The sequence below is a fragment of the Seriola aureovittata genome, chromosome 16 (genome assembly GCF_021018895.1).
Source record: "Seriola aureovittata isolate HTS-2021-v1 ecotype China chromosome 16, ASM2101889v1, whole genome shotgun sequence".
NCBI lineage: Eukaryota > Metazoa > Chordata > Actinopteri > Carangiformes > Carangidae > Seriola > Seriola aureovittata.
The window spans coordinates 1220451-1247761 of record NC_079379.1 but is presented as its reverse complement, the minus strand read 5'-3'; the positions used below and the strand labels follow the sequence as shown (position 1 = coordinate 1247761).

The window sequence follows — 27311 nt, the reverse complement described above, 5'->3', positions numbered from 1 at the left end:
GCCTGAACGTCTGTGTGGAAAACAGAACTGATGACAAGGTCCAGAGGAGTGTTAAAAGAGTTTAAAACATTTATTATGCATACTGTCAGGAGTCATAGAAATTAACTTAAATACGTGTCGTTTTAAGACTGGAGTTTCATGTTTGAGATACTGTCATTGTTTATCATCCATAATGTTCTCAGCAGAATGTAATGCAGCACTTTGTCATATTTACAGACATGGATTTGATTTATACTGATAATCTGTTAGAACTCTCATTTTACAACATGTATAGTACAACCACATCTGCCTTCACCACCAGGAGTCAAACAGGTCCCGTGTCATGTTACTGTGAAGGCTTATGGCTTTCCACAAACTTTACATCAGCAGGTACCACAACAACAGGTAACAACAAATCATTTACAACCCCTACAAACCACAGATTCATTGACTTTAACAAGCTGTGTTGTTTATTTTTATTTTGCCTATTCGGATTTCATTCCCAATAACATTTTTACATTTGAAATACAGTGACAGATAGTGTTAGTGCAGTAAATAAGACAAGAAATTAATGAATGAGGCAAATGAAGGAATCTCTCCCCTATACCCCCTCAGTCCTACACCCTCTCCTTAATCTCACTTTAAATGGTTTTCAGCTATTTTACAGAAACAGGCCGGAACAGGTGAGCTGATCACTGACCAGCCCTCTGGACAATCTCACTCCGCTAACCAAGTGATCAGCCTCTTCTTGCTGTTTTCATGATTCCAACGCAGGTACTTGCAGGTGAGAGGGGGCGGAGCAAAACATAGTAGTGACAGATAGGTCGTGCAGAGTCGACTCACTTAGAAGCTTGCCAGATGATGATGCCGAGTATGACGAGTACGATGGAACAAACCATGGCGAGGATGCACATCTTCTTCCGGGACTTTTGCTGTGACACAGAAGCAGAGTGGAGGGTTAGCGACAGGGTCGTCACTGACTGACAGCGCTGAGGATGGACTGCTGCACTCTCACCTGGTAGTAGCTGGCTCTCTGGAGCTGCTCTGCTCCTCGCTCTACGTGAACTTCAGCATTCTCCACATTTGCCTCGATGCTATCTGCAGAGCAGAACATACCGCAAGGTAAGCTGGGAACTAATGACATCACAGTGGAAAGTGTTCAGGTTTGTAGCATCCACAGTAAAACAGGTCATCTCTTCACTTGTGCCCTCCAAGCACATCTACTTTCTCAGAATTTAAGCCCTGAAAAAGTTTTAATTTTCCTGACAAGTAAGATTTGTGTTTGTGTGAATAATGGCTGTTGCCTGTGAGAAGCACTGAAATCTGGTGATGTTATTATAGTATGTACAAAGAGTCTGGCTTTGACAAGAGAGCCCGTTCTTCACGTCACATCTCCTACACAGAGATCAGTCTCTAACCTTAAACAGGTCGTTTCCTCAACCAAACCTTCACCACTGCCAGAGCAGATGAGTAAAAGTTCATGTGAATCATTTATGGCCATAAATGATTTTAACATGGTGTTAAAAAGACACAGCAGCGACTGCACTTTACTGAGAGTGCACAGAAAAAACAACCTGGACAGAAAACTGCTGGTGGCCTTTTACCCTGTTTCACAGTGTGGTACGTAGGCAAACAAATAATATTGCAATTATTTTTGCAGATGTGACATGTGATTGCGACTTAAATTAAAATGGTCGTTTTTACATGATCATTTTCACCGAAAAATATTTTTAAATGATGAGGTGATGAAAAAAGCAGCTCCTGTGAATTGGATATTATACTTGGCCATATTGTGATTTCGATTAAATATTGATTGATTTTGCAGCCCTACTCTGCACCGCTGAGGATCACAACTCCTAATGTTGTTTTATACAGACCTTCCAATGGCAATGAAGGCTTTTTAATTCTAATTCTGATATACATTTTAGAAGGCAGTGACAATGTTGTCGTGCTTACAGGACACTGTCGTGGAAGCCACTGCGCATGCTCACAACTGTGTTGGAGGAAGTTTCTCTTTTTCTCCAGGTAACATTCTGTATTAATATACAAACAAAACATAATGTAACCTCTCTAATAGTGAGCAGGGCCTTTATGTACAGTGGACTGTCACACAGAGCACAGCCTCCATCTGGGTAACAAACTGCCTCTCTGCCGCCCACTGAAGAGCAGACACTGGAGACTCTTCTACAGGAAGTAGCTGAGGTTTGCCTAGAAAGTCGACAGATTTGTCACAAGGTGTTTTTTTGGATTAAGTTACTGAAGAAGCCTGAAAATGGAAAACTGTTGTGGCTCTGCTGTAAATGCCCCCTGATGACGTAATGAAAACAACATTCAGGGCTGCGGCAAAACCATCATTAAATAAAAGCTGAAAAGAGTGTGTAAACTCTCAGTGCGCACTCTACTGGTGTCCACCACAACCCCACTGCCACTCACCGATCATCTCTCCCTGATCGTGGATCATCACTGCCAGGTCCTTGAAGATCTGGTTCACGTCCAAGATGTCAGACTGGAACAAACCAACAAGAAGCGGGAATCAGCTGTGGCAGTTGTGTGTGGTCCCAGGACATGACAGTAGATGGGGGTGAGGGAGTGGGAAGTGTTCATATTAGAAAGCAAAGGCTGACCTCCAGCTGTCTGATGTTGGTTTCTCTCTCCTTGATGAGCTCCAGGTCCTCCTCTGTGATGGCCACCTCCTCCGTCTGGGTTGTCATCTGACCCCAGTCCTCTTGGCTGTACACAAGGACACATTTAAAAACATGTCAAGAGCTGGCTTAATGAGTCAACACAGAAATGAACCGTTACAGCAGAGTACTGAACACACAAACTGCAGCTGCTCTTCCTTCCTGCTGTATATTCTACATTGTTTTTTTTCTCTTCCTTCCGAATGACAAAAACAACGTCTTAAAAAACTTAAAAACAGAATCGCAAAGTCAATCTTTTACAAATGTCCCTAATCATTCTTTAACACTTTCACACATGTAATCTGTGTCCAGCCGAGGACATGTATTTGTCAAGTAACTTTTCATATGGAGGGTTTAAAATAAAGCCAAGTAATAGAGTGAAATACAATACTCTGTACTGTATTTCCTTCTCCTCTGCCTTTACTGTCATAATGTCATGAAAAACATTTGATTTCACTTTTTGTCTTTAATAGCTGAATGAATTGTTTTTTCATCGAGATGAATTTTCAAGAGTTGTGTTGTGTTTCAGTGTTGTCCAGCAGAGGGCAGCAGAGACCTGCTGATACTAAATGCAAATCACTGTCATTGGTTTCCATTAGGAAATGCAGGGAGCCATTTCTTCTTTGGAATGGAAACTGAGGTTGTGTTAGTGTCGTAAAAGTCCTGTCATAATCAAATTTTACCTGTTATTTTCATTTTCGTTTCTAACAGATTGAGACAGAGCTGTGACTTTTCAGAGGCGACTCTCATCAGATTCTGGGTCTTTGCCTCAGACAGATGACTTCTCATTACCGTTTTAATTCTGCTCTGAAGACTGAACACGCTCTCTATTGCCACAATGGAACATCAGCGTCACTTCAGCCAGAGTTTTGAAGTTGGGGAACATTTCTCACAGGGAAGCTCTAATCTGTCAACATGACGGACGACCTTCACATTTTTCCATCATTGTTAAAAGAAATTCAGTAAATGACAGAAAATATTTGGTTCACATGACCCCTGGATGGAAATGCATTGTCCACGCCAAAAAATGAGAAACAAAAAAATAATCAATTGTCCATTCACAGCTTTGTTTGATAATGTTTCATATTTTCTGCAGTCAGTGTTTGCTACCAGAAGAGCTTCAATGCACCTCTGCATCGAGTCTCTGAACTCTACTGAAGGATGAACACCATTATTCCTAAAGATTTGATCTTTTGATGATAGTGGTGGAGAGCTGTCTAACACAAATATACCTCAATAGAGGCTTTTAATGGCTATATTCCTGTTTGTAGCTATTTATTCTGTAATTTCTTGATTAAATTGGGTCTCCATGATCCACCCAGCAAAGTTCCATATCCCACAAACTGCCTGACGAGGAAACCCTGAATGAACGACAGTCACTTACTTATCAAAAGAAACAAGCTTCTCATCACGAGAACTGTCTTCAGTCTGAAAGAGAGGGAAAAACACACTACTGTCAAAGTCATGGCTCTCTTGAATCTGACCATTCGTCACCCTTCTCTCATGACTGCAGTTATGCTGCTCCTCCTTACTGATAGGCGGGAACCGGCCCTTGCTCTGGCGACTGACTCCTTTTCCCTCTCTGCTGCGCGCCGCTGGACCGCTTGGAAGTTGTTGAGAGCTGCTGAGAAATCATTCATCAGCCGGTCCCTCTGGATCTTCTGCTGCCTCTGGACGTCACAGAGCAGAGGGACACATACAATAAGAGACCAGTTGGAAAGACAAGGAAGAATTGATGGAGATAAAGAGGGTCACATTTCAGGTTTTTTTTTTTTAAATCATGCCAAAATTATAAATCAAATTTACTTATCAGCTTAATCAGAAAAAGCTGTGGTGGGAGTCATCAAACCTCTGACAGGTCTGTCAGTTATAACCTTGATTATGAAATTAAAGTAGCAGCAATAACAGTCTAATAACTACACTGGATCCTCAAAATTACAACTATGAAATAAATTAAGGTTTTGATATTTAAAAAAACACATTCATTTCAAGATTGAAAGTTATCCGTAAATGGAATTTTAGAAATGGAGAGAATAACCTACAGAGAAGGAACACGACAGATTACCTCACACATCCACAGGATAGAAGGTTTTATTACTGGACCATAACAGAGGTATGGGGTGAGAATCTTTTACAATCTCACAATTAAATTCAGAATTGACTCTAGAGTGTTCTGTGTGCCAAACCACTGACTCCTGTCCTGAGCCCACTGAGCCACAAATGAAATATAATAGTTGAGCTAACTCATCTTGATAAGCAGGGATCAAGATTCACTTTTTACACTGGGGCGTTTAACTTTTTTAATTCTAATTTAGATGCAAAAAAAAACTTGCACCACCTTTTTTGGCGTCATAATATAATTTTAAGCCTTTTTATCATACCTGAGCCACAGAAACTGGACGAGCCATTCTTTGCGAAAGGCAGGTTTTTAAGGTCTCTTTCTGTGACGTAGGTTGAGCCTCTGGCTTGGAGTCAGATCTCCACCAAAGATGTTGGGTCAATATTGTATTATACCTAGTAACTGAGTATTTCCATTTGATGCTACTTATACTTCCACTCCACTACAGTTACCTGACAGCTTTAGTTACTAATTACTTTAAAATTGAAGCTTTTTCTCAACAGGTAATATAAGATATTGTACTATTATGTTGTATTTAAAAACAAACAACATAACCATGGACCCTTGCTGAGGTAATAAAGTAAGGTGCGACTGGTTTACTGCCTGTTATTCACAACCACAGAGGGACTTTGCTCTTGGCTAATATTGAAATGACATTTACTCACTCTCTGCAGTTACATTACAACAACTGATGAGCCATGAGGGCAGCTGCTGGTTATATATATTTTAGTGGTGAATTTGGGAAGTTTGGATGAGCTTCTCCTCTACTTCTGAAGTCAAGGTCGAATGTACAACTTTAGTCCACTTTCATTTTTTGCTCCTGTGACACTAAAACATCAGCAACATGGCTGACAGCAAAGCCCCTGGGGCAACTTGGGCAACTTCTTAGCTACTGGGAAATTATAGAAAAAAAGTTTGGAGGTGAGTTGTGTCATTATTAGTGCTGAGTGCAGAAGCTGGAGTGACAGCTAAATGGCACAGTCACTATCACTCCCACCACACTCATCAGTTCATGCTAGTGATGTATTAACAAATGTAGACTGACACTTACTTGCTCTGAGGGTGATGAGGGTAGAGGGATTGATCCCAGCTCTTTCAGGTGCTTGTTGGTTTCTTTTGCCAGTTGGTTAGTATAGTGTTGTATCTGCTGCCTGTGGAGACACCAGCAGTTTAGAATAACAAAAGACTACTAGTCTCTCTACTACATGTGACAACACAGTATAGTGTATGTGCAGTTTAAGTGACAATCTAAAACTGTTTTGACATGCTTTCTGGATAACAACGATGTGTGCTTTAAAGTTACTATCCCTGATGTCAGAGACTCAGCAACCAAAAGGACAAATTTGATTTTGACAGATGGTGGGGGAGATCATAACAGATCAAAGTGACTGTGTCTGTGTTTGGTGGAGAGAGAAAACAACATGGGAGTTAGTGGAGAAAAGGTTGATACATACAGACGATCCTGAAGTTCACTGGTGTCCTGTCTGGTCCCCAGCTGGTTCACCATGCTTTTGATCTGAGCAGCTGTCATGAAAACATGCACAGTGATAAGTCTCAGTCTTAATAATTCATATTGTCATTGCAGCTCAATCTCATACAGAGGCAATTCAAAGTGCTTCACAGAGTGACAGACAATAAATAGACGAATGCCATCGTCTGATCTGGAATGAACTCTTGGAATTTGGAGAATAAAGTTGCCCTGGGACCTGAGGGAGCATGTCAGGTGTTTTTTATAGAATAGAAGGAAAGTTTTTTACCTCTTTTTCAATTTCTTCAATTTCTGACTCAATTATATAATAATAATGGATAGGCAGTCGGTGAAGCTGTGTAATAATTGGAGTTCAATGGTCAAATGCGACTGCATTTTGAATAAGCTAGAGCCACTGAATGGATCTAACAGGAAGTCTGGGAATCTAGTCTGCTGTTTGTGAATCTGCCTGAGAGATGAAGCTACATATCTGAGGTATTTCTAAGATGATGGAAGGATACTTTGGTGATAACTAATGTTACTAATCTTACTAATGTGTGAAGTAAAATTCAGGTCAGCCTCAATATTACTCAGTCAGCGACTTTGCTTTTGCACCGAATACTATAATATCTGACTCATCTCTGTTCCGCTGCAGGACTATTTGTGAAATTCAAAGATGAACATCCTTCAGGTAGTTGAACAGCAAATTCAATGTGTTCATGTTATCAGAAGGACAGTGGGGTATTCAATTGAAAATGATCTGCATAGCTGTAACTCATTTTGTGTTTGCTGATGACAGAGCAAAGTGGAAGTATATACAAAGAGGTCCAAGAATGGATCCTTGTGGGACTCCATATAGCACGTCAAATCTATTTGAGCTGATATTAACAGCTGCCAAGCCTTTTGATTAATATGTTGACGGTATCAAAAGCTGAGCCCAGGTCAAGCACAACAAGCAAAGAAAGATGATTTGCATCAGTGGTAATTCTTATGTCATTAATAATCTTGATGAGAGCTGGTTGAGTAAAGGGAATATGCTGTAAACCAGACTGGTATTTGTCATTAATGTTATTAGTGGTGAGGTATTGGAGCAACCGAAAATAAACTTTCTCAACTAGAAAATGTCTGGAGACATTTTGAGCATGCCTGCTGCTTGGTGTGTATCAATCAGCTGTCAGATGTTGTGTATTGGTACAAGGGAGCACTGCATCGTAGCCAGACGATGGATGAGACGGTAGCGTTCACCCAGGAGTACCTGAAGGACTATGGGATATTTGTGGCATTGATAGTCCTACTACCATCTCAAGCAGTGAAATGGGTGCTAATGTGACCAGTACAAGTATTGATGGCAGCAGCTGTATCATAGACTTTCATGTGGAAACACACACACACACACACTCACTCACACTCACACTCACACTCACACTCACAGTTAACCCTGACCATTGTCACTGCAGGCATCAAGGCCTTATTAATATCATTATCACTCCTGTGTTGAAGCTGCAGTCTGACATGTCCTGTAGAAGAGGACAACATGGGTGACGGTTAAAAATGCTAAGCGTTAATAGATATAATTACCCAATCAGAGTCGGGTTAATCCACTTCTGCCCAGAAACTGCTGAATCATTAGGAACCAATGAGACACTAGTTGCTATGCCAGGAGCAGCATGGAAATACACAGACATACCACTTTATCCCTTGGCAAACAACAGCTTATAAGCCAAAACCTTTCATCAAAAATGCCCTCATAGTTAGAAAAGTACAAGTCCTATCAACAAAGTTTTTTTCACTGCGAGCATCCCAAGGCTTCAACACAGACAATGATGTATTATATGTGAACCTGCTGCTTATGTTTTGGAGCTGACGCCATGTCAAAACTCCCCTCACCTCTGTTTGTGACAAGAACTTGTTTAACATGGCCGTCTATGGCAGTGTTGACAGCACTCTCTGCACTGAGGGGGGATTTCTTCAAAAACCACAACTCATGTGACAGTGAGAGTAACACTGGGTGACAGAAGACTCATTTCTCTACGTTTCTATATGTTAATTGTCCATGAAACTTAGAAATTGAGGCATTTAAAAGAGTTTTTTTGGGGGGAAAATTTTTCAGGTATGTCAGTTAGAGTGAGTGTGATGTCACAGACTGCCAACATTATGAGCAATACACATCCATTATAAATCTGAAACGGTCTAAAAATGACATCAAACTTAAACTGTGTTTTCGTAAAAACCATCATAGCTATCAAAATAAACGTTTTACCCAAAAGAGCTCTTGAGAGTTGTCACCCGTTTAAAGTTTCAACCATGCTTCTAAACCATATCTCAACAATGTTAAATGGAAATGTGTAATGTGTGTAAAATTACACAAGAAGCCTAATTCTCCTTTACAATAATTCACTACATTTTTACAATCAGGAAGGCAAACCACTGTGCCAGGCGCCACCAAATTTCAGGACTGAAGCCAACCCCAGCTAACACTGGTCGAGTGGCAGGGTACACACTGGACAGGTCACCCGTCTGTCACAGGGCTAACTGTTGTGAAATGACAGTGCTAACCACTGGACTACTTTGCTACCCTAAAACAAACAAACAAAAGATGTTTGTGGAGGTAAATGTGGTATTGCATGGGGCATGTTCGTGTCCTGGTTGTTGAGATGTAGACAATATACTGTGGTAGCAGCATTCCCAGTTTGACTCAAATGCATGTTCTTATGAATTATAAGTAATCTTCAAAACAGTCTGGTAAAAAATGGGCTCCGCTTTACAGAAAGTGATCCCCTTTGCAGCCCTTGACACTCACAGACATTCAGAGCACCATTAAGTTTGTGACTTTACAGATGTAGGGAATTCCAGACTTTCAGAATTAGCACAAATATCTTAGGTTGCCTGCAGTACCTAACTAAACAAGTATTCTGGCATAAAAGTAAATATGTGATCAAATAAGTGAGATGAGGATGAGTGAGATTCAAATGACGGATCTTGAATCTAACAAAATTATCAAAAATGTATCATAGATATTTGTGCTTTTTCCCAGCACTACGTGGGAGTTATGTTCAACATGTGAAGACAAAGAGTAATGGTCAACCACAATCAAACTAAATATTATTGAAAATATGGTGGTGAAAACTGCCTTAAAAGCAAGCAGGTTCAGCACAGTGGGGCAGACTGCAGGCTGACACAGCATTCTCCAACACCTTCCCTCAGTCAGTTAGTGAGTGAGTGAGTTTTTTGGGCCATGGCCACAGTCTTACTCACACTGTAGCAAAAAAGAGCTACTGCCACAGAAGTGAAGCCGTGGAAAACTTACTGTTCTGTGTGATCTTCTGGATGTTGGAGCTGCATGTTTGTATGAGGGTGTTGAAGTCCCGTGGGACAGGGCGGAAGCTCTCTGCTTTGCCGTAAGACATGTCTGCCAAAAGGAGCTTTTGCCTTTGGAGTTGAGCTTTATCTGCAGACAAACAGAGGAATTTCTTAAATTAGAATCAAATCAAATGTGTTCTCCAACAACTGCCAGATTTGTTATAGGATGTGAAAAGGCAAAACAATAGCAATGACAGCATGAGCCCAATACTGACCACTTGTACAAAGAGCATTAGCACAGCTGATGTAAACTCAATGACATCCTGACACAAGAAAGTGGAAAGAAGTTTTTGTTTTTTTAACGTTAGGTTAATGAATATAATTTTACCTGGTGGAAGAATAACTTAGCCTCTGTTGCTACGAGTAGCATCGCCTACTTACAGTTCCGGAAAAATGAGGATGTCATTGTTTTATTGACGGGAGAGATTTACCTATATAAGGTAACTTCCAAATAACAACTGTTAGCTTGCTAACAAGTTAGCCTACAAACGTCGAATCACTGAAGCTCATAGAAATGAAAGATCGTGGCAGACAGACAGATATTTGCTGAACCAGAAAGAAAAAGTGTTGTTTGTTGTTAAAGTATTGTACTCAGTTGTGGTCTACATATTATGCCAGTTAGCTAAACTCTATCTTCCTCTGTTTAGCTACCGACAGTAACTTACAGAAGAGGGCGTACAGAATTCATCTATTCACAGCTGTTAGCTTTCTAGCTAACTGACGTTAACTTGCTTCATTTGTTTAGGATAACCTGGCTACTTTGAAATAGCTGTGCCTGTTCTCGACCAATTTAAACTTAGAGATACAACATACTCTCAATGAGAGCAAAGCGTTTCATTCGTAAAAACAATGTAATACTTGCTTATTTGGCTGTTTCGAATGAACACATAGGCGTAATGTTTTTCGTTCTGCCGTCGAGATACTGTTCTTCCTGATCTGTGACGCTCACGTTACGTCGGGCCACGCCTGCGCATATCGATACAGGCGGCACTGTGACTGGTCCAATACATCCATGGACTGATCAGATAATACAGAGAGTTCCATGAAGTAAACCGACGCTTCACCTTTCAGTTTTGAAAATGAGCGATTTCATTTTTTAAAAATCTAAAAACATGTCTTCACTTTGTAATATGAGTATAACAAACAACATGTAACGAAGTTACATTACATTGTTTGATGTGAAAATGAACTGAAGCTCCAGCCACATGATTGGCTGATTGGATAATTGTATGCATAAGTAGGTGTACAGGTGTTCCTAATAAAGTGCTCAGTGAGTGTATATGCATGCTCATATGCAACCCTATAGCTGTCCCACCTGATTCACGTCTTCCAGACCTTGTTCTTCCCTTCCTCTCTTCAGACCTGCCTTTTCTCCAGCTCTTCCACCAGATATCCTTGGACTTTGCCTCCTTCTCTCATAATCTGACTACCCTGCCCATCCACACACCTCTTCCCACTCATCATCAGCCCTGCAGTCAACCAAACTTTCCCCACCGGCACCTCATTCCCTAATCATCCTTGCCCTCCAAGGCTACACTTCACACTTCATCTGATCATCTGCCTCATGTCTTTGCGTTCTACCTTTCCTGCTACCTGTGTGTAGTAACCTGTTGTCTGTACCTGCCTGCTTGTCCATTTGTAAGCCTGGTTCTTCTTCAGTTCTTCAAGTAAAGTTCCTCCACTGAACCTGCCTGTGTGTCTGTGACTGGGTACAGTTCATCCACTGTGAGGCCTGGTGATAAAAGAGGCACTTTCTTTGTTTTTTATCCTCTTTATTGAAGTAGAAAATGTACAACCACATATGGCAAGTGATACATCTGTACAAGAAAACAAAGCACACAAAACACATACAATCAGTACAAACTGTAAAGGCAAAGAATATACAAACAAAAAATAAATCATAAATAACACAGCTAAGGGGACACTTCTAATAACTGAAAGGCATCACTTATGTTCAGTAGTTTTTTTTTTCTTTTTGCAGATTTCTTTTCCATATGATTCAGTGTTTTGCAGTACAGATCTAGTTCTCTCATTAAAAAAAAAACACCAAAAAGGGTCTTGATACATTAACATTTATGGATGAAACATTTTCCTAAAATGAATACAGTATTTAATTAAAATTCCTTCTTCTCTTCTCTGATTGGTTCCACATGAAATATCATTTCTGGTAAAGACTGAAAGAGAAGAAATTTTGGAATTTAGACAGTCATACATATCACACCAGAAAGTGTTACTATAAAGATAGAAGAAAAATAAATTATCTGTAGTTTCTATGTCTTCATCACAGAAAGTACTAACATTATAATAAGAGCTGAATATTTGTCTTAAGAGTTCTCCCAAAGGATATATATCATTAGACACTGACATTGAAGTGAAGTTCTCCTGTTTTTGGAGATAAAGGTGTGAGAGTTCCTGCTCAATTATGTAGGAAATAGAATATTTGCAAAAAGACTATTGATCACCTTGTTTGGGAAAAATTTTCCTGAGAAATCATGTCCATGAATCATCAGTACAGGGAGAAAAAATACTTATTATTAAATAATAATAAAAGAAGTTGGTATACCATACTTGATGTTGTCATATTGTTTATGATTTGCAGTGGAAATCAAGTTGCCAAATTCATCTAATTCAACGCAGTGGATGCATCATTTCCTGTATAACTGGCAGTGATCTCAATATGAATAATGATTATCAGGATCTTGCAGGATTTCAGTGGATTGTTCCTGGAGCTGTTGGTCACCTCAGCTTCTCATCGGTTTAAAAACTTTATTTGCGTCATGACATTCCTCTAGCTAACACTGAAGACATGAGTAAAATGCATTTCCATTTCTTTACTCTTTGTTCACATTTTGTGTGTGTGTGTGTGTGTGTGTGCGCGCAGACTGATACCTTACCTCACCACTCTGGTCCTCAGTGAAACCGGACTCTGATGAATGGGGAGTATGACACCTTTGGAGAGGCCAGCAGTGTGTGTTGTGACAGCTTTGGTTACTGTGGTCACCCAGATTGAAAGTGAGTGTGTTCAGTTCAGGAAACTCTCCACACTGATCTCTGGCACTGAGAAGAGCTCTAGATATTTAGCCTCTATTCTGTTAGCACAAGATGCTAAACTTTGTAGCACAACAGTACCAACTAGTGCCAGGGAAATCCATTTCTGTATCCATTTAGTATTTAGATTATATTATATTATATTATATTATATTATATTATATTAGATTAGATTAGATTAGATTAGATTAGATTCGATTCGATTAGATTAGATTAGATTTATTGTCATTGTGCAGAGTACAGATACAAAGCCAATAAAATGCTGTTAACCAGAGGTGCAAAAGAATAGTATTAACTACAGATAATTGTGGGTATAAGCAAGTACTACAGCATGAGTGATGCTATGTATGTCTAGTATTTCCATATTATTATTAAATGTATTATACACTTCAGTGAAGTGGACATAGTTGGAAAGGGGAGTGTATATGCAAGGTCAGTTGACAGTTGGTTGCAATGGTTGGTTGTGGTACTGAGGCAGTGCAGTGTGACGTGGAGTTCAGTGGGGTCACAGCCTCAGAGAAGAAGCTCTTCCTGAGCAGAGGCTCTCGTAAAAACCTGCTGGATGGAAGGAGGAAAATGTCCATGGTTAAAGTGGCATGTATTCTTGATAATGCTGGTCACCCTGCCCAGGCAGCGTTTACGGTTAATGCTCTCCATGGTGGGCAACTGTTTTCACCAAGCACTGTAGTGTTTTACAGTCTGTGTGGAGCAATTGTTGACACTGAGATACAGTTGGTGATTACGTTCTCAATGGTACACAGGTAAAAGTCCACAGGTGAGCTTTGTTAAGGCTCCGCAGGAAGTAGAATCACTGTTGGACCTTTTTTGGGATGGAGGAGCTCAGAGCCCAGGTGAGATCATCAGAGATGTGGACTGATACAGTGCTGTGTGCATGGCTCCTAGCTCGCCTGAAGTCCAGAATGATCTTCTTGGTCTTCTGGGTGTTAAGAGCTAGTTTGTTATCAGGACACCCCACAGCCAGGTCCTGGACCTCGTCCCTATAAACCATCTCATCATACCCTCTAGTCAGGCCTACCATCATGGTGTCATCTGCAAACTTGATTGTGGTATGAGGACTATGTATGGGAACACAGTTGTGGGTGAAGAGAGTAGGCAACAGAAGAGGGCTCAGCACACAGCCTTGTGGCATGCCCCCTGATCATTCTTTGCCATGCTCACAGGTGCATCATCAACTCAACTTAGGGTTCATTTATTGTGTTGTATCGTACATGTAAACGTACACATTGATTGATGATTGACTCATGTGAAGTTTATGCTTTTGTAATATTTTTTCTTTTCCTTCTCTCTAGGAAGTTGAGTTTATTTCTGTTTTGGTGGGAGAGATGTATAAAATTTTCACTAAAATATACTATGCATTATAAACATATTGAATGTTAAACTTATATACCAATATACTAAATATAATAGCTATAGTCTCAACTGAGGATAGATTTGTATGTGAACCAGCCTTTGCTGAAGTAAGTTTGTTATAGAATGGAACCTGGAGGGAATAAAGTTTTTTTTTTTAATGTTCTGGGGGCCTGGAAATAATGGTGTTAGAGAGCAGAATATTTGTGACTCCAGTAAAAGTAAGGTTAAGTGTTGGTGAAGAGGTCTAGACTTGGGATCTGGATCTGGACTTTTTTCTCCAAATGAGTAAAAGAGGTTTTGTGGAAGCAAAGTTTGGAAAGTGTTTTTTTTGTATTGGTAAATAAAAGTTGCAAAAGAAAATAAAAATCCATAAATCTAAAGTTTCTTCTAATGATAATAATAAATAATACTTCCACTTCCAATAAGCCAACAGTGTAGTACTGATAATTCTCAGATGTACACATACAACAAAGCATGCAGCTTCTCTTGTGCAGGGAGTCCATTTTAATTTGAAGACTGAATCTATTAATATCACAAAAAAATCCATCTAATAGAAAACATCACATAGAAATACCATGCTATTAAACTGTACCATTAACGGAGCTTTGAGGAGGCAGAGTAGCACATGTGCTCTCTACATCAGGTCATTCTTGGTCTTAACAACACAAAAATTCATCAAGTATAACAGTAAAACCACAAGGCATTAAGTTTGGTTTGGAACACATTGATATATGAGGGTGTATTAATGACACCAACACATTACCATCATATATCAGTGCAGCTAAAAGGTACACTGGAGATAAGAAAGTGCAAATAGTTGAACAGGGTTTCAAGTCAGTGCATGTAGACCACTGGGGCTTCATTCAGGATGATTACGAACACACCTTCCAAATGTCATAAACTGCATCACGTGTGACCTTCATCGTGTGGGGACATTCAGGTTCAGTTTAAGTCCTGTGTGTGACAATGCTGATGAATCTCATACACATCCGTTCATCACAGACTTTGCCCCATCCTGCTTTCTTTATCTTCCTCGAACACAACCACTCTCTTGTTTTAATGCCTAGTACATGCAGTGAAACAATGGTAACCCACGGTGGACCTGAAGGAAACAAAGTCTTCACTATAGAGACAGATACAAACAACACTGTAGGTAAGTACACTTAGATCATAGGTGCATGACAGACAAAAGAGTCTGTATTTCAGCGTTAGGTTGATAAGGTTTGCTAAAACTAATGGATGTTCCATATGTCTAAATGAAACTATACTCATGCACAAGAGTCAACAAAAATCCCAACTGAAACACCCTCGTTTGAATGTGATATCATCACAGATATATTGGTATTTGGGTTGTGACTTCCAAACAGCATGTATTTTGGTTGAACTGATTCAAATGCAGCCCAATTTTAAATAAGACATGGCTTGTTGTGCTTTTTTACCAATTTGAGGAGTGGTTTGAATTTTGAAAAATAAAGAGAGACCTATCCAAAGCCCAGAAATCCCGAAGATGTGTTTGAAGTAAATTAGTCTAACAGTCTTAACATTACATTTGTCCACCACAAAGCACTTCCAAGTCACAATTGTGGGATCCTAACATTTGTTCACGTGATGTGTTTATGTTAAAAGACAAATATTGGTTTCCATGCAGTCATCAAATATCAACATAAGCCTAATGTGGGCTTCATACTGTTTCTGAATTGCTTCAGAAAGGAGCCAGGGACTTCAATTTCTCTCTTCTTTCATTTGTTACTCAAATGTGTGGCAGTTTTCATGTGAGCCACCGTGTACAACTTCTCTCTTCACTCTGCCCTCCAGTGTGGCTGTAACTATAAACACTTTTGACTTCTGACAATGTCTTACAAACCTGTCCACACAACATTTTACAACTTAATCCATTTCTGTCCAGACTAACACACCTGAAAACGCATATCACATGACCATTCACATACACCGGGCATGCATGTGCGGGCATGAACAGGAAGCAGATTGTCTACTCTACAGCTGGTTAGTTGCAGAAAACACCACGACTGAGGAACAGCAAACAGCTGCTGGCAAAGACGACAAGGTCAGTAACGCTAGCAGTCGAGGCTGATGAGACCAAATCAGGGAGCGACTGTGGTTGTCTATGCCGTTTACAAAGGACTCTGTCCATTTTCCAGTTTTTGTCCATCCAGCCTACAACGCAAGCACAGACTTTTCAAACTAAAATAGATCCAGCAGAGTTAGAGTTGTGTGGACAGCAGGAGTAAACATAGAAAAAGAGTTTTAAACCTAAAACGTAGTAGTGTGGACGTAGCCCTAAAATCCCTAAAAATCTCAGTCAGGCCCTAATTTAGGTCTTCAAGGGATATTAACTCTATTGTGAAAACCATGCTTGTGAAGCTATTGAGACACTATTAGAAAAAAATGTTCCTAAACCAAACTGAGTATTAGAAACTGTCAAGTAAACAAAGTTGGCACCAAATGCTTGTTAAAAGTTATAGAAAAGTAAAGGTAAGGTGGAGTAAAAAGTGTCCCTTCTGTATTGATAAAGTAACTTAGGTATTGTAGTGGCACTGGTATAAACTTCATCCAGCTCTAAACACAACACATGGAGTGATTCTTGGGGTGATTCACTGTATCAGAGGAGAAATCTAACAAATCTAAGAAGTCTTCACTACATGCAATACAGGACACTGCACAAGTCACACAAACACATGCTGACGGTGTTGAGGCATGCAGACCATGGCTGGCAGCAGTGTGAGCGTTTATTCAGGTCTGATCAAGATTGTGCAGGGGGTGCAGCAGGGTCAGATGATGGTCTTGAGCTCCTCGTCATTCAGCTGGTTGACCACCATGATCTTCATCAGCTCCTCGGCATACCTCCCCTGGTCCTGCATGAAGTGTGGGATGCGGATGTTCTCCATCTGAGCCACTGGTTCCAGGCGGTCCACATCTTCAAAAGACACCTGAGCCCACAGAGAAACAACAGTGACAGATTTAGCAACCTTTTCAATTGCAGCACAAAAGTGAAATGATGAAACTGCTGTATATATGATGAACCATTAGAACCCTTAGTTTTATTATTTGATGAGAGCCTAAAACTACTGTTGTTGTAAGAGTGGGTTGATTTCATAACAAACACATCAGTCATTAAATCATGTTCAACATCAGCTGGAACGTTGTTTCATCATGAAAGGCTTCAGTTCTTCTGAAGCAGAAGAACACGGTCTGTTACATAAGCTTCATTCAGCCCTGCTCTCCACTTATTTTACTGGACTGTGTGTCTCCCATGTTCAAATGTCCAACATGTTTACAGCCTGGTGCAAAAAACTCTCACCTGTGGATAATCCAGGAAGCAGTTACTGTATTTAATGTAGAAGCTGTTTAGTGACTCAGGACACTGACTAATACCACTTGAGACAGAGATAGTTGAGATGCCTCACCTTTCCCAGAGCCATCAGCAGTGGGAAGTTGATCTTGTCCCTGTATCTTAGGATCTTCAGGATGCCATCCAGGTAGACCTGGTCTTTACTGAAACACCCTGCAATGGAGAGATCAGAGAGGATGACCAATAAAAGTTTGACTGTGTGATTTGTAGTCCCTCCAGGATTTCGCAGGCTTTTTTTGGGATTGTTGCGGCTAAAATACCTGATTTCACAGAAGCTTTTCTTAAAAATTGCAATGAATGTTGCAATGTTAGATCTGTTTTTGCAAGGATTTTGCAAATATTGCCACTATCTTTTTATGTATAATTCATTAATAATTGAGGGCAACTTGTACCAGTGAGAATAAATCCAGTGCAGTGCAGTTGGTGACCCAGTCACACAGTCACAAATCTTATAGGGAAAAAGAACAAGTGATTACGCTCCTCTGCTCCGTCTTAATCACAGGTAGAGATGATCTTTATAATAACCTCATGAATATTTAACGTAGAGCCCCCACCCCACGATTTCTGCCTATGAAACTGTTTCATCATGAGTGAGTGATGGATGACAGGATGTTTTCTGTCTTCTCATCTTTACTAATTGACAGTTTCATTCACAGAGCAGGTCAGAGGTTACTGGCAGCTACCGGCATCTTTTAAGGTGGAATGTTTTTTTGAGTGTTACTTGATGCATGATTGACATTTGGAAATCAATCAATACACCTTAAATGTCAGTTGGCAACTTTGAATATTTCATTTCTTTTTATCAGCTCTCTACATGACTGACTCTTGAGTGATGATCGGATCTTCAACCGCTTGAAATGTATATAAATATCAACCGCATTATGTGAACTGTACATATTTTGTTTCATCTGGAGAAAAAAAGTAGCAGATTGTCGTTCAGGTGGCTCCAACAGCTCTAATCCTGTGTTTCTACCACAATGTTGTGCATGGTACAAAACCATTTTACCCTGCTTTAGTGTAAAACATCAGGGTATTGCTTTACACGGTCTTTAACAGTAATGTTTGTTGGTAAATGTGAGATGTTAATGTCACACGTCTGCAGCTTCACAACATGCTTCAAAACCAGAAACAAGGAAGTGAGTTTGGTGACGTACATCAAGGTTTTGCACAGGGACTGGTATGATTGGTTCAACTCGCGGTAAGCTATGATGATTTTTGATCAAATTTGCAGAAAAGTTGCGGTGATCGGACAAAGATGCAAGGTTGCGCAGGATTCACAGGGATTGGTTGAATTTGCGTTAATTATTGCGATCGCGACTTTCTGGAGGGACTGGTAGACGGTTAATATTAACATTTTGAAGGTTATTTTGACACAAGTTAGACTGTCTCTAAGTTGAGTATGTAATCAAGTCCAACATTGGCTGCACATACAGAAAACTCCTTTGAATCTTAAATCCTGTCCAGTGACATAGTGACCTGGCTGTGCTGTGTCGGTCTGGCCTCTCTTGGCTCTGACACAGTAGTCCCAGCGGGTGTTGGGGTCCTGGACAAAGCGTCCCAGGTTGTGGAAGAGCTGAGAGAAGGACATGTGGCTGGCCTGGTAGACAGTGTAGTAGAGGAGGGCAGCGCGCCACAGAGTGGGGTCTTTCCTGAACAGGACACTGTGGATGCTGGCCAGGCCCTCCTCTGTGGGGTTCAAGGGCTTCAGGTTGTGCTTCTTCCTGCCCATGCTGCTGCTCCACGGCTGGTGGCAGTTGTTGATGCCTCGGAAATAATGTGTGCCTGGTGGAACGGGACAATACATACATTATGTTCAGGTTCAAATTGAAGCCAGCTTTATTAGTAGGAACATTCGTTAGATCCTTGCCATGGTCTACTGATAGTGTATCGATATCAGCAGTCATAATAAATACAGGATAATAATCAGACCTGTGATTAAAGTTATTTTTTCAAAGATGAATGGTTTCCCATTGAGCTGGTGCCCTCCCAGAGGGAGGCACCCCCCCACACTAAGAATAAAATATACTGTAAGCCTTACAGGGGAGTCTCACTGTACCCACCGATCTCATGCCTCAGCATGCCCTCCAGCCAGTGCTCTCGTGCAGTGGAGATGTTGATGGTAAGTGTGGGTCTACTGTTCACCACTGTCATGGAGGCTCTGGACAGGAGGTCATCTGTCACCTGGACTACTATCTGTCAACACAACATCCATAGGACCACTGCATTAGAAAAATAGTTTAATTAACAACTCACACATGACAGCCTGTATTACATATGAGCTGGAAAACAGTGTCCAAGAGCATATGTTCCCATTAGTGAGTGGTAACAGAGTTACAGCATCTATCTATCTATCTATCTATCTATCTATCTATCTATCTATCTATCTATCTATCTATCTATCTATCTATCTATCTATCTATCTATCTATCTGTCTGTCTGTCTGTCTATCTATCTATCTATCTATCTATCTATCTATCTATCTATCTATCTATCCATCTAGCTACCTGTCTGTCTGTCTGTCTATCACAGTGACCCAAGGGTTCTCTGGGCTATTAAGAATCGAAAATGCTAAGCAGCTGTCCCAAACTAGTGCACACTGTCAAATAAATAAAACAATTTCTATCTAGTGGCAAGTTATCTATCTAGTGGTAGGATAAAAAATATCATGTCTGTGGACTCTGGATTTGACAGAGTGAGAACTAAAGCTAGCACTGTAAGATTAGCAAAAGTAATATTTATTGCATGACTGTTGTATTTGCTGGCATTAGCTTGCACTGCATGGAGCAGGTATTGATGGATCCCCCAATAGGACTGAGGAATGTTGATGGAAGATGGATGTCCAGGCCTTTGATCCAATGTGACTGCACCTTGAAGGAACCCTGTAGAGTTCTTTCTGAAATAGTGTAGCCCTCTACTGTTGGGACAATTTGAGTTTGACCTGTTGTTCAAGTTTCAAGTTCAAGTTCAAGTAATTGATTGTTCTTACTGTTCATATTCTTATTCAAATAACAGCACAACAAATAGATGGCAGAGCTGAACTGAACAGTATTTTTATAACAGGTGCATTCTTTTCTATCTGTGGGATGTTGTTGCCTGTAACCTGCTAGCCCACACTGTTTCCTTTTCTGCCTGCTTTTCACCACAGCGTCAGAGATCATTTTACCTCACCAATTCTGCTCTGATGCTTAAGTATATTACTACTGAAATATGTTTTTCTCTTCCCTGTAGCTCTACTGGAAACTTCTCTACATGACAGTGTCACTGAATCTTTGGGAGGATCTGTATTTTGTTTTCTCTTTCTGCTGTCTACTATGTTTAAATCCATTAGGAATTTACCAAGCTTACACAAGATGCTGGTATATTTGGTGTGACGTGTTCAGTGGAACATTATTAACTGGGTGATGTAACATGGCTAACGGCTGCATAACCACAGGTCCAAACTGGTTTTGATGACCTCAGTAAAGCGGCGACCTTGATGCCCTCCTGTCTGCTGCACTGTAATGATGATGTACAACTTCACCATAACACAGACTGCAGACCAGGATCCAAATGACCTTTTTACTGTGTGTGATACATTATGCAGTGGGAGCTGTCACACTGTGCTGTGTTTGAATCAAACAAGGATCAAAGCTATAAAAACATGAGTGTCATGTGTCCTCTCACCTCCCCGATGCATCCTTCCTTCTCCATGTATTTCTTGACATTGTGCCAGATGCGACTCTTGGTGAGGAGGTTCCCCCCAGTGACCTGCTCAAACTTCTCATAGCTGCCATATCGCAGCAGGGCGAGCTCCATGATGTGCACTGCCTGTAAGAGATGAGGAACAAGTACTGTAAAAGCTGCCTGTGACTAATGACTGTCTTTGACATGTTCTGCTGCTGACGCTTTGGACACGCTGAAATTTTCACTCTGGTGCTTTGAAGTAAAAGATAACTGCAAAACCATCACTTAAAAGAAATATAATATCAACAATAAGACAGATATTAAGTAAAGCATGTATTTTGAAGAGAAAACAAAGATGAACAGTTAGTACTAACTGGTAAATCCTCATCATCCTATGATCTCCCCAAGGTTCTACAGTTGGTCCTGGTCCAGTACTTTTCTTTTATGCTCCTGTTAGATGGACTTGGACAGACTATAAAACTGTAAAACTATAAAACTGCAAAAAAAAAAAAAAAAAAAGACAAATAATTTAAGAAATTATAATAATTTATATAAATTAATTTTTTAATATTATTGAATAACGGCCCAAGCCTGAATCGAAACACTGTTTGTAAATGGTTGCAAAATTATTTTACAGGCATTTACATTCTCCATTTTCTTGTTACTTATCAAGGAACATATTCATCAATACCAGTGTATCTGCAATATGATAATATCAGCCAATTTATTGGTACTGCTAATAATCACAATCAACTGACATCAATAAATGTCTGACTACTTTCTCCAGCTCACCTTGATTACTACTATTCTTATATATAGACTTTCTTAGTGTGTGAAAAGTTGTGGCAACGGTAGAATAAATAAATAAATAAATAAAATAATACCTTTAACTTTCTCTGCATTAGTTCTTGTTGTTTAAGAGACAGAGTGTGAATCTTCATGTACCATGTATAAAGAAGATTTCTCACCTTAATACCAGATTTTCATTTGTTTCTAATGTTTATGTTTTGGAAGTTGTGTGTATGTATAATTCACTTTTGCTTTACATTGAATAAAGTCATTGTGAATATGAATTCATATTGGAGAGCTACTCTACATTTCCATGAATTATTACTCTATTGAGTAGAGCCCGACCATTATTGGATTTTTGGGGCCGATGCCAATACCAATATTAGGGAGGGAAAAAATCCGATATCGATATATTGGCCGATATATATATATATATATATATATATATATAATTTGTGAAAAAGATACGTAATGAAAGCAGGATATTTTACAGTTTAACAATAAAATGGCATCATTGCACTGAAACAGTAAACATCACTGGGAATTAAATAAAATAACTATAAAAATAAATATCTATAAATAAAAAATATAAGAACAAATATGTATATATGTTATATACATTATATATATATATATATATATATATATATTTAACTTGAATGAAAACAAAGGATCAAATACACATAAAATGCTGCCTATATAACTGGACTTGACATGATTATTTTCCACTGCATTATTGCTTCTTAATAAAAGTATTCATATCAGTGCATATTGCAGAATATATGCACCGATACCAATATATCTGTGATAGGCCAATATCAGCCTATAAAATCGGCCGACCTATAAATCAGTTGGGCTCTACTATGAGTATCAGTGTCCATTTTCCCTGACAAATGTCATAAATATCAGACTGTAAGACAAATGTGAAGTGTCCGTCCATTTTCACAGTTCATCACAGCGAAAGAAAACATGAGTTTCCTCTACAGGATCATTTTACTGCGCTTCCTGTTCAGCTCACTCACTTTTCACTTGTCTAACTAGGCTGTTTTCCACCCTGAGGCATTTCTTTGTTCATGTTGTTTACTGGACAAGTACTCATACTATAAGTGTCGATTTAAGACACACACTGAGGCCGTTTTAAACTAATCCACCACTGTTACTAATCCACTACTGTATTTAAGTAATGACGCTGCAAAACAAAACAATGAGCTGGAATGATGAGGGGAACTGCTCATCACTATGAGCTCTTTCACACTTTACATAGTCATCTGATCTATTGTTCATATATAACTAGAATCACCTCCTCGTGGTTGTCTGCCTCCGCCATTCAAGTTACATCCCTGTTTATCCAGAGTCATAGAAAATATGAACCATTTGTGTGAAACTTTGTCATAATTGCTGTGAAGTCTTGAGTAAAAAATGTTTTGTGACCTTGACCTTTCACTTTTCACCACCAAAATCTAATCAGTTCATCCTTGAGTCCAAGTTAATGTTTGTGTAGTTCCTTCAAGGCGTTACTGAGATATTATGTCCACGAGAATGGGACGGACAGACAACCAGAAAACAATATGCCTGCGGCTCTTACTGAAATAAAAAATGGATTAGTGGAGATTTAATAAAAACATTAGATGATATCTATTATTGTATTATTTTAAAAGTAATCAAACTGTAGGAAATCACCACTCTGTCTGCATGTTTTCCTTTCTTTTCTACTACATTACATATCAAGTGTACAAAGAATATTTACATTTTTTTGCGGGAAACTGCTGTAAAGTGTGATAACATGAGTTTTTTCCTCATGTCTGTTTTGTCCTCATTGTCCCTCTTATGTCAGGTCTTCCAAAGATTAGTCAGCACTAATGATTAGAAATCAAGAATTATGTTTCAGTTCCAAAGCTTTATATTCTGAGGTTGTCTGCTTTAGTTTTGGGGTCCTTTTGCACCTCAAATAAATTACATACATAGCTGTTTGCTAGGAGGACTGCCAAAAAGCACATTATTAAGCATTTTGATAAAGGTTATTTGTGTGTGAACCAAACCAACAAGCTGAACTGTTCCAAACTTGTTTGGTGGAAACACACCCTTACCTGTGTTAGGAAGCGATCTGAGGCGTTATTATGCCGTGCCAGGACAAGCGGAGAGACAGGGTTGCTGTACTCAAACTGTGGATTGTAGCTGAAGTGAGACTTGAAAAATTTAGCCTTCTCTTTCTCCACATTAGTGGGCTTGATGGCTGTAAGGATGCAGAGCTTCTTGGCATTTTCCACTTCACGTTTGAGTGCTGCTTTGTGCAATGAGGGAAGTTTAGTGTGAGGCGTATTGGCAAAGCACATCTTCCTGAGCTGTGGAACTGTACGAGGGATTAGGCCCATTGTGCTGCCCACCACTGCGATGCTTCGTGCTGGTTTAGGGAAACTGGAGTTTGTGTCTGAGAAGACACAGTTTGTCTGTGCAGGCTTCCCACTACCTTCTTGTGCACGCACCTTTTTAAAAGCCATACTTGGAAGGTTTCTTTTACCAAGTGTGGCACCACATTTCTCTGATGTTTTTGGCCCGAGAGACTGCTTTGGGCTTTCCCAATCTTCCTCTTCCCCCTGCAGCAGTATGTTGCAGCTGCTGGAGCCAGTGCTGAAGAGGTCTTTGAGAACACTGGAAGAAATCTTCTCCAGATATACTTGGCTTGGACTCACAACCTTGTCAGCAGAGTTTAAGATGTACTTTTTGGACATTTCTGCTTCTGGCCAGTGAAGTCTTTCTGAAATAAGTCAAATGAGAGACCATTAAGGGAGGACAGTGAATGTGTCTGCTGATTACTTTACAATCACCTTCACATGTAGACCTTTTAGAGCTCGATAGACTAATCCTCTTATCAAGCTAGGATAAAATTAGATCTATTCCAGTGCCAAGCTAAAAAAAATACAAGGTAATAAATTCATGGATGCCATTACTTGCACTCAGTGTGATGAACAGTGTTTTTACATCTCTACAAGCAAACTAACAACTACCTTGTCCAACTTTTGTTTTTGTTGCAATCATAATAATGTGATCTGACTCAAATAACCATAACTTGATATGTCCTGGACTGCTGTTATGTCAGCAGTTTGTGGCTATGCGCCACTCAATTTCATGAGTCGGTATCCTGTTCGCACAGAGGAAATTATTCTCATCATGTCTCCAGGGACTGGCAGAACAGCACAGGATTCAGAGTGCGGGGCTGTGCGATTTCCAGTAAGGCAACCAGGAACATCATCACCCTGGGAGCAGACTCTCTGTTCGGACAGGAGCGCTGAGGTGGAAGCCATGCAGCCACAGACAGCACACACTAATGACCCCACTAGGACAGTAATGATTGGGAGAGGGAGAAGTACAAATTGACTGGCTAGTGCTCAGCAATCAAATCAAATACTATTACCTAACACATCAGCTGAGTATCTCATCATTCAGTTTCAACTGATGTGATAGGCCACTATGACATCATACTGTAGACAAAGAAGTAATCATTTCTAGTGAATACATGGATGTGTGAAAGTTTTACAAAGTTAATGTAAGAAATTTCCAAGCCAGTTACCATATATGACATTATATTTATGACAGCAAAACAGTCCTGAACCTGGATGTAATTCAACTGCAAAATAAAACAAATCATTGCTCAAACATCTCTATCTCATCCATCACCATTAACCAAAATATCAAACCAATACTATTAATTTAAATCATATAATTAGCAATAATAATTAGCATGATTCAGCACTGAAAGCCCACCAGAAATCAGCTTGTCACACTGACTTTACAACAGGAGTAGGATACAGTGAGCACTGCAAAATACAGTGCTTATATATAATACAATACAAACGGAAAATAATGAATACATTTCATGTTTCTTAAAATATAAATGGTTTTGTTTATGTTCGCTAGTTCATTATGTGTCTAGTAATTCTAGTTAAGTAAAAGCTAACTGGAGCTCATATTTTAACTTAGCTGCCACTTGATATAACTGATGCTACATCACAAGTTCAAACAAACTGATATGATTACTGTATTGTATGTAGTAATTCACGTTGACATTCCTGGTATGTTCATAGTCCCTCAAGAACACAAACTCCAAGCCACAGTGACAGGAAAATAAGAAAAGGACAAGACAAATTAAACATTACCTGTTACTTTTATTGACTCCAGCATCCTCTGTTGAGGTATCTAGCTAAACCTAAAATACCACACAGCCGTCCGAAGAACACTAGTGTTATTTAACAGAGTTAACCTTGCTAAATTAGCCGGCTAATGTTCTCCAAATATGAATTGAACGATGAGAACAAGTTACCTTTCGTGACTGCTTATTTCGACACGCAGAAATAACTGATTAAAACATTTAAGTGGCTGTTAACTGAGCTAAAATAGACTGACCCGCCTTCACCGACTCCCTGCCAGAATGTCAAGCAGGGGCGAGCTGTCTAGCTTTGACTGATCTGTTTCCATGGTTTCGTTGTAGCTACGCAGCACACTAATGAATACTGGGAAATGAAGTCCCTCTGAGAATAGGTTCAGACAAAATATCAGTGCTTGGTCTTTAAATAGTCGGGGATTCGTACATACTTTGTAATTCACCACATGTATTTTCTGTGGATTAAATTTAATATCAATTTTAATCAAAATCAGGCGTGTGTTACTATATTAGACGCCATAATTGTAGTTTCCTATGAGCTGGCTGCACCTCTCCAATCCGTAATCATTAAAGAAGCAAGTCAGTACAATTTAACAATAAACTAATCTGTCCAGTAGTTTTGTCCAGCTGGAGACTTGTGATCCAAATGACTCGCTTTTTTTAGTTGAAGATACTGTATGTAAAATTGAAACATAAAACAATGGGAATTATTTTTTTCAGAATAAATTTATAGATGACAGGTTGATGGCGCTGAAGAATAGAACCCAGTGTTATAGGAAAAGTGGGCGGTAGGCACATGAATATATTATATATTATATATAATATTATACAATTTGATGTGCTACTTCTAGCAGGTTGATCATAACTTCCTCAAACCTGATCAGAAAATGCTTAAGATGTTGATAATACCATGAAAAATGAACTCAAGCAAGCATTGCACAAACTGACCCAAACTTTATATGTTTGATAAGTATCCCGGCCTGAACACATCTCACATGCTCATCTTTAGTAATACTCACAGCGCCACCTAATGGTAATAGGAAACACAAGATTTTACAATTTGATATAATCCTCCTAGCACGTGGACCAAACCCTCCTCATACTTCATCATTCAGAAAATACTTCTTCCCTTGATGAATCTAAGTGACCTTTGATTTAAGGGCGTGGCTGTGACTTCCCAACAGAAAGTGCCTTTAACGCTATTATACATTGTGCAATCTGCCTCAAACCTGTAGGAAAATACATCTCCCCTTGCTGATGCCACATTCGAAAATGGTGCGTTTTCAGTTAAGGGCTTGGCTGTG

General features: G+C 39.6%; 2 protein-coding genes across 3 annotated transcripts; both read right to left on the bottom strand.

The window, feature by feature from the left end:
* Window positions 1-46: 46 nt before the first annotated feature.
* Window positions 47-10566, bottom strand: stx12 (syntaxin 12). 2 transcript variants are annotated; one of them, XM_056400202.1, is made up of 10 exons: window positions 10470-10566; window positions 9555-9695; window positions 6234-6303; window positions 5831-5930; window positions 4193-4330; window positions 4045-4088; window positions 2604-2709; window positions 2413-2485; window positions 995-1077; window positions 47-911 (listed from the first exon to the last, which is right to left on the bottom strand). In XM_056400202.1, exons 2-10 carry the CDS (start codon window positions 9652-9654, stop codon window positions 819-821), a joined length of 807 nt encoding a protein of 268 aa, XP_056256177.1. In that variant the 5' UTR covers window positions 9655-9695; window positions 10470-10566; the 3' UTR covers window positions 47-818. The 2 variants fall into 2 exon arrangements, with proteins under 2 accessions (XP_056256177.1, XP_056256178.1); XM_056400203.1 differs by having other exon boundaries at window positions 10466-10539.
* A 3643-nt stretch (window positions 10567-14209) lies between these two features.
* matcap2 (microtubule associated tyrosine carboxypeptidase 2) lies at window positions 14210-26300 on the bottom strand. Its single transcript, XM_056398465.1, has 7 exons — window positions 26003-26300; window positions 23936-24603; window positions 21060-21203; window positions 19457-19589; window positions 18873-19178; window positions 17452-17549; window positions 14210-16974 (listed from the first exon to the last, which is right to left on the bottom strand). The coding sequence occupies exons 1-7, from the start codon at window positions 26025-26027 to the stop codon at window positions 16816-16818; spliced, it is 1533 nt and encodes a 510-aa protein (XP_056254440.1). The 5' UTR covers window positions 26028-26300; the 3' UTR covers window positions 14210-16815.
* Window positions 26301-27311: the final 1011 nt, after the last annotated feature.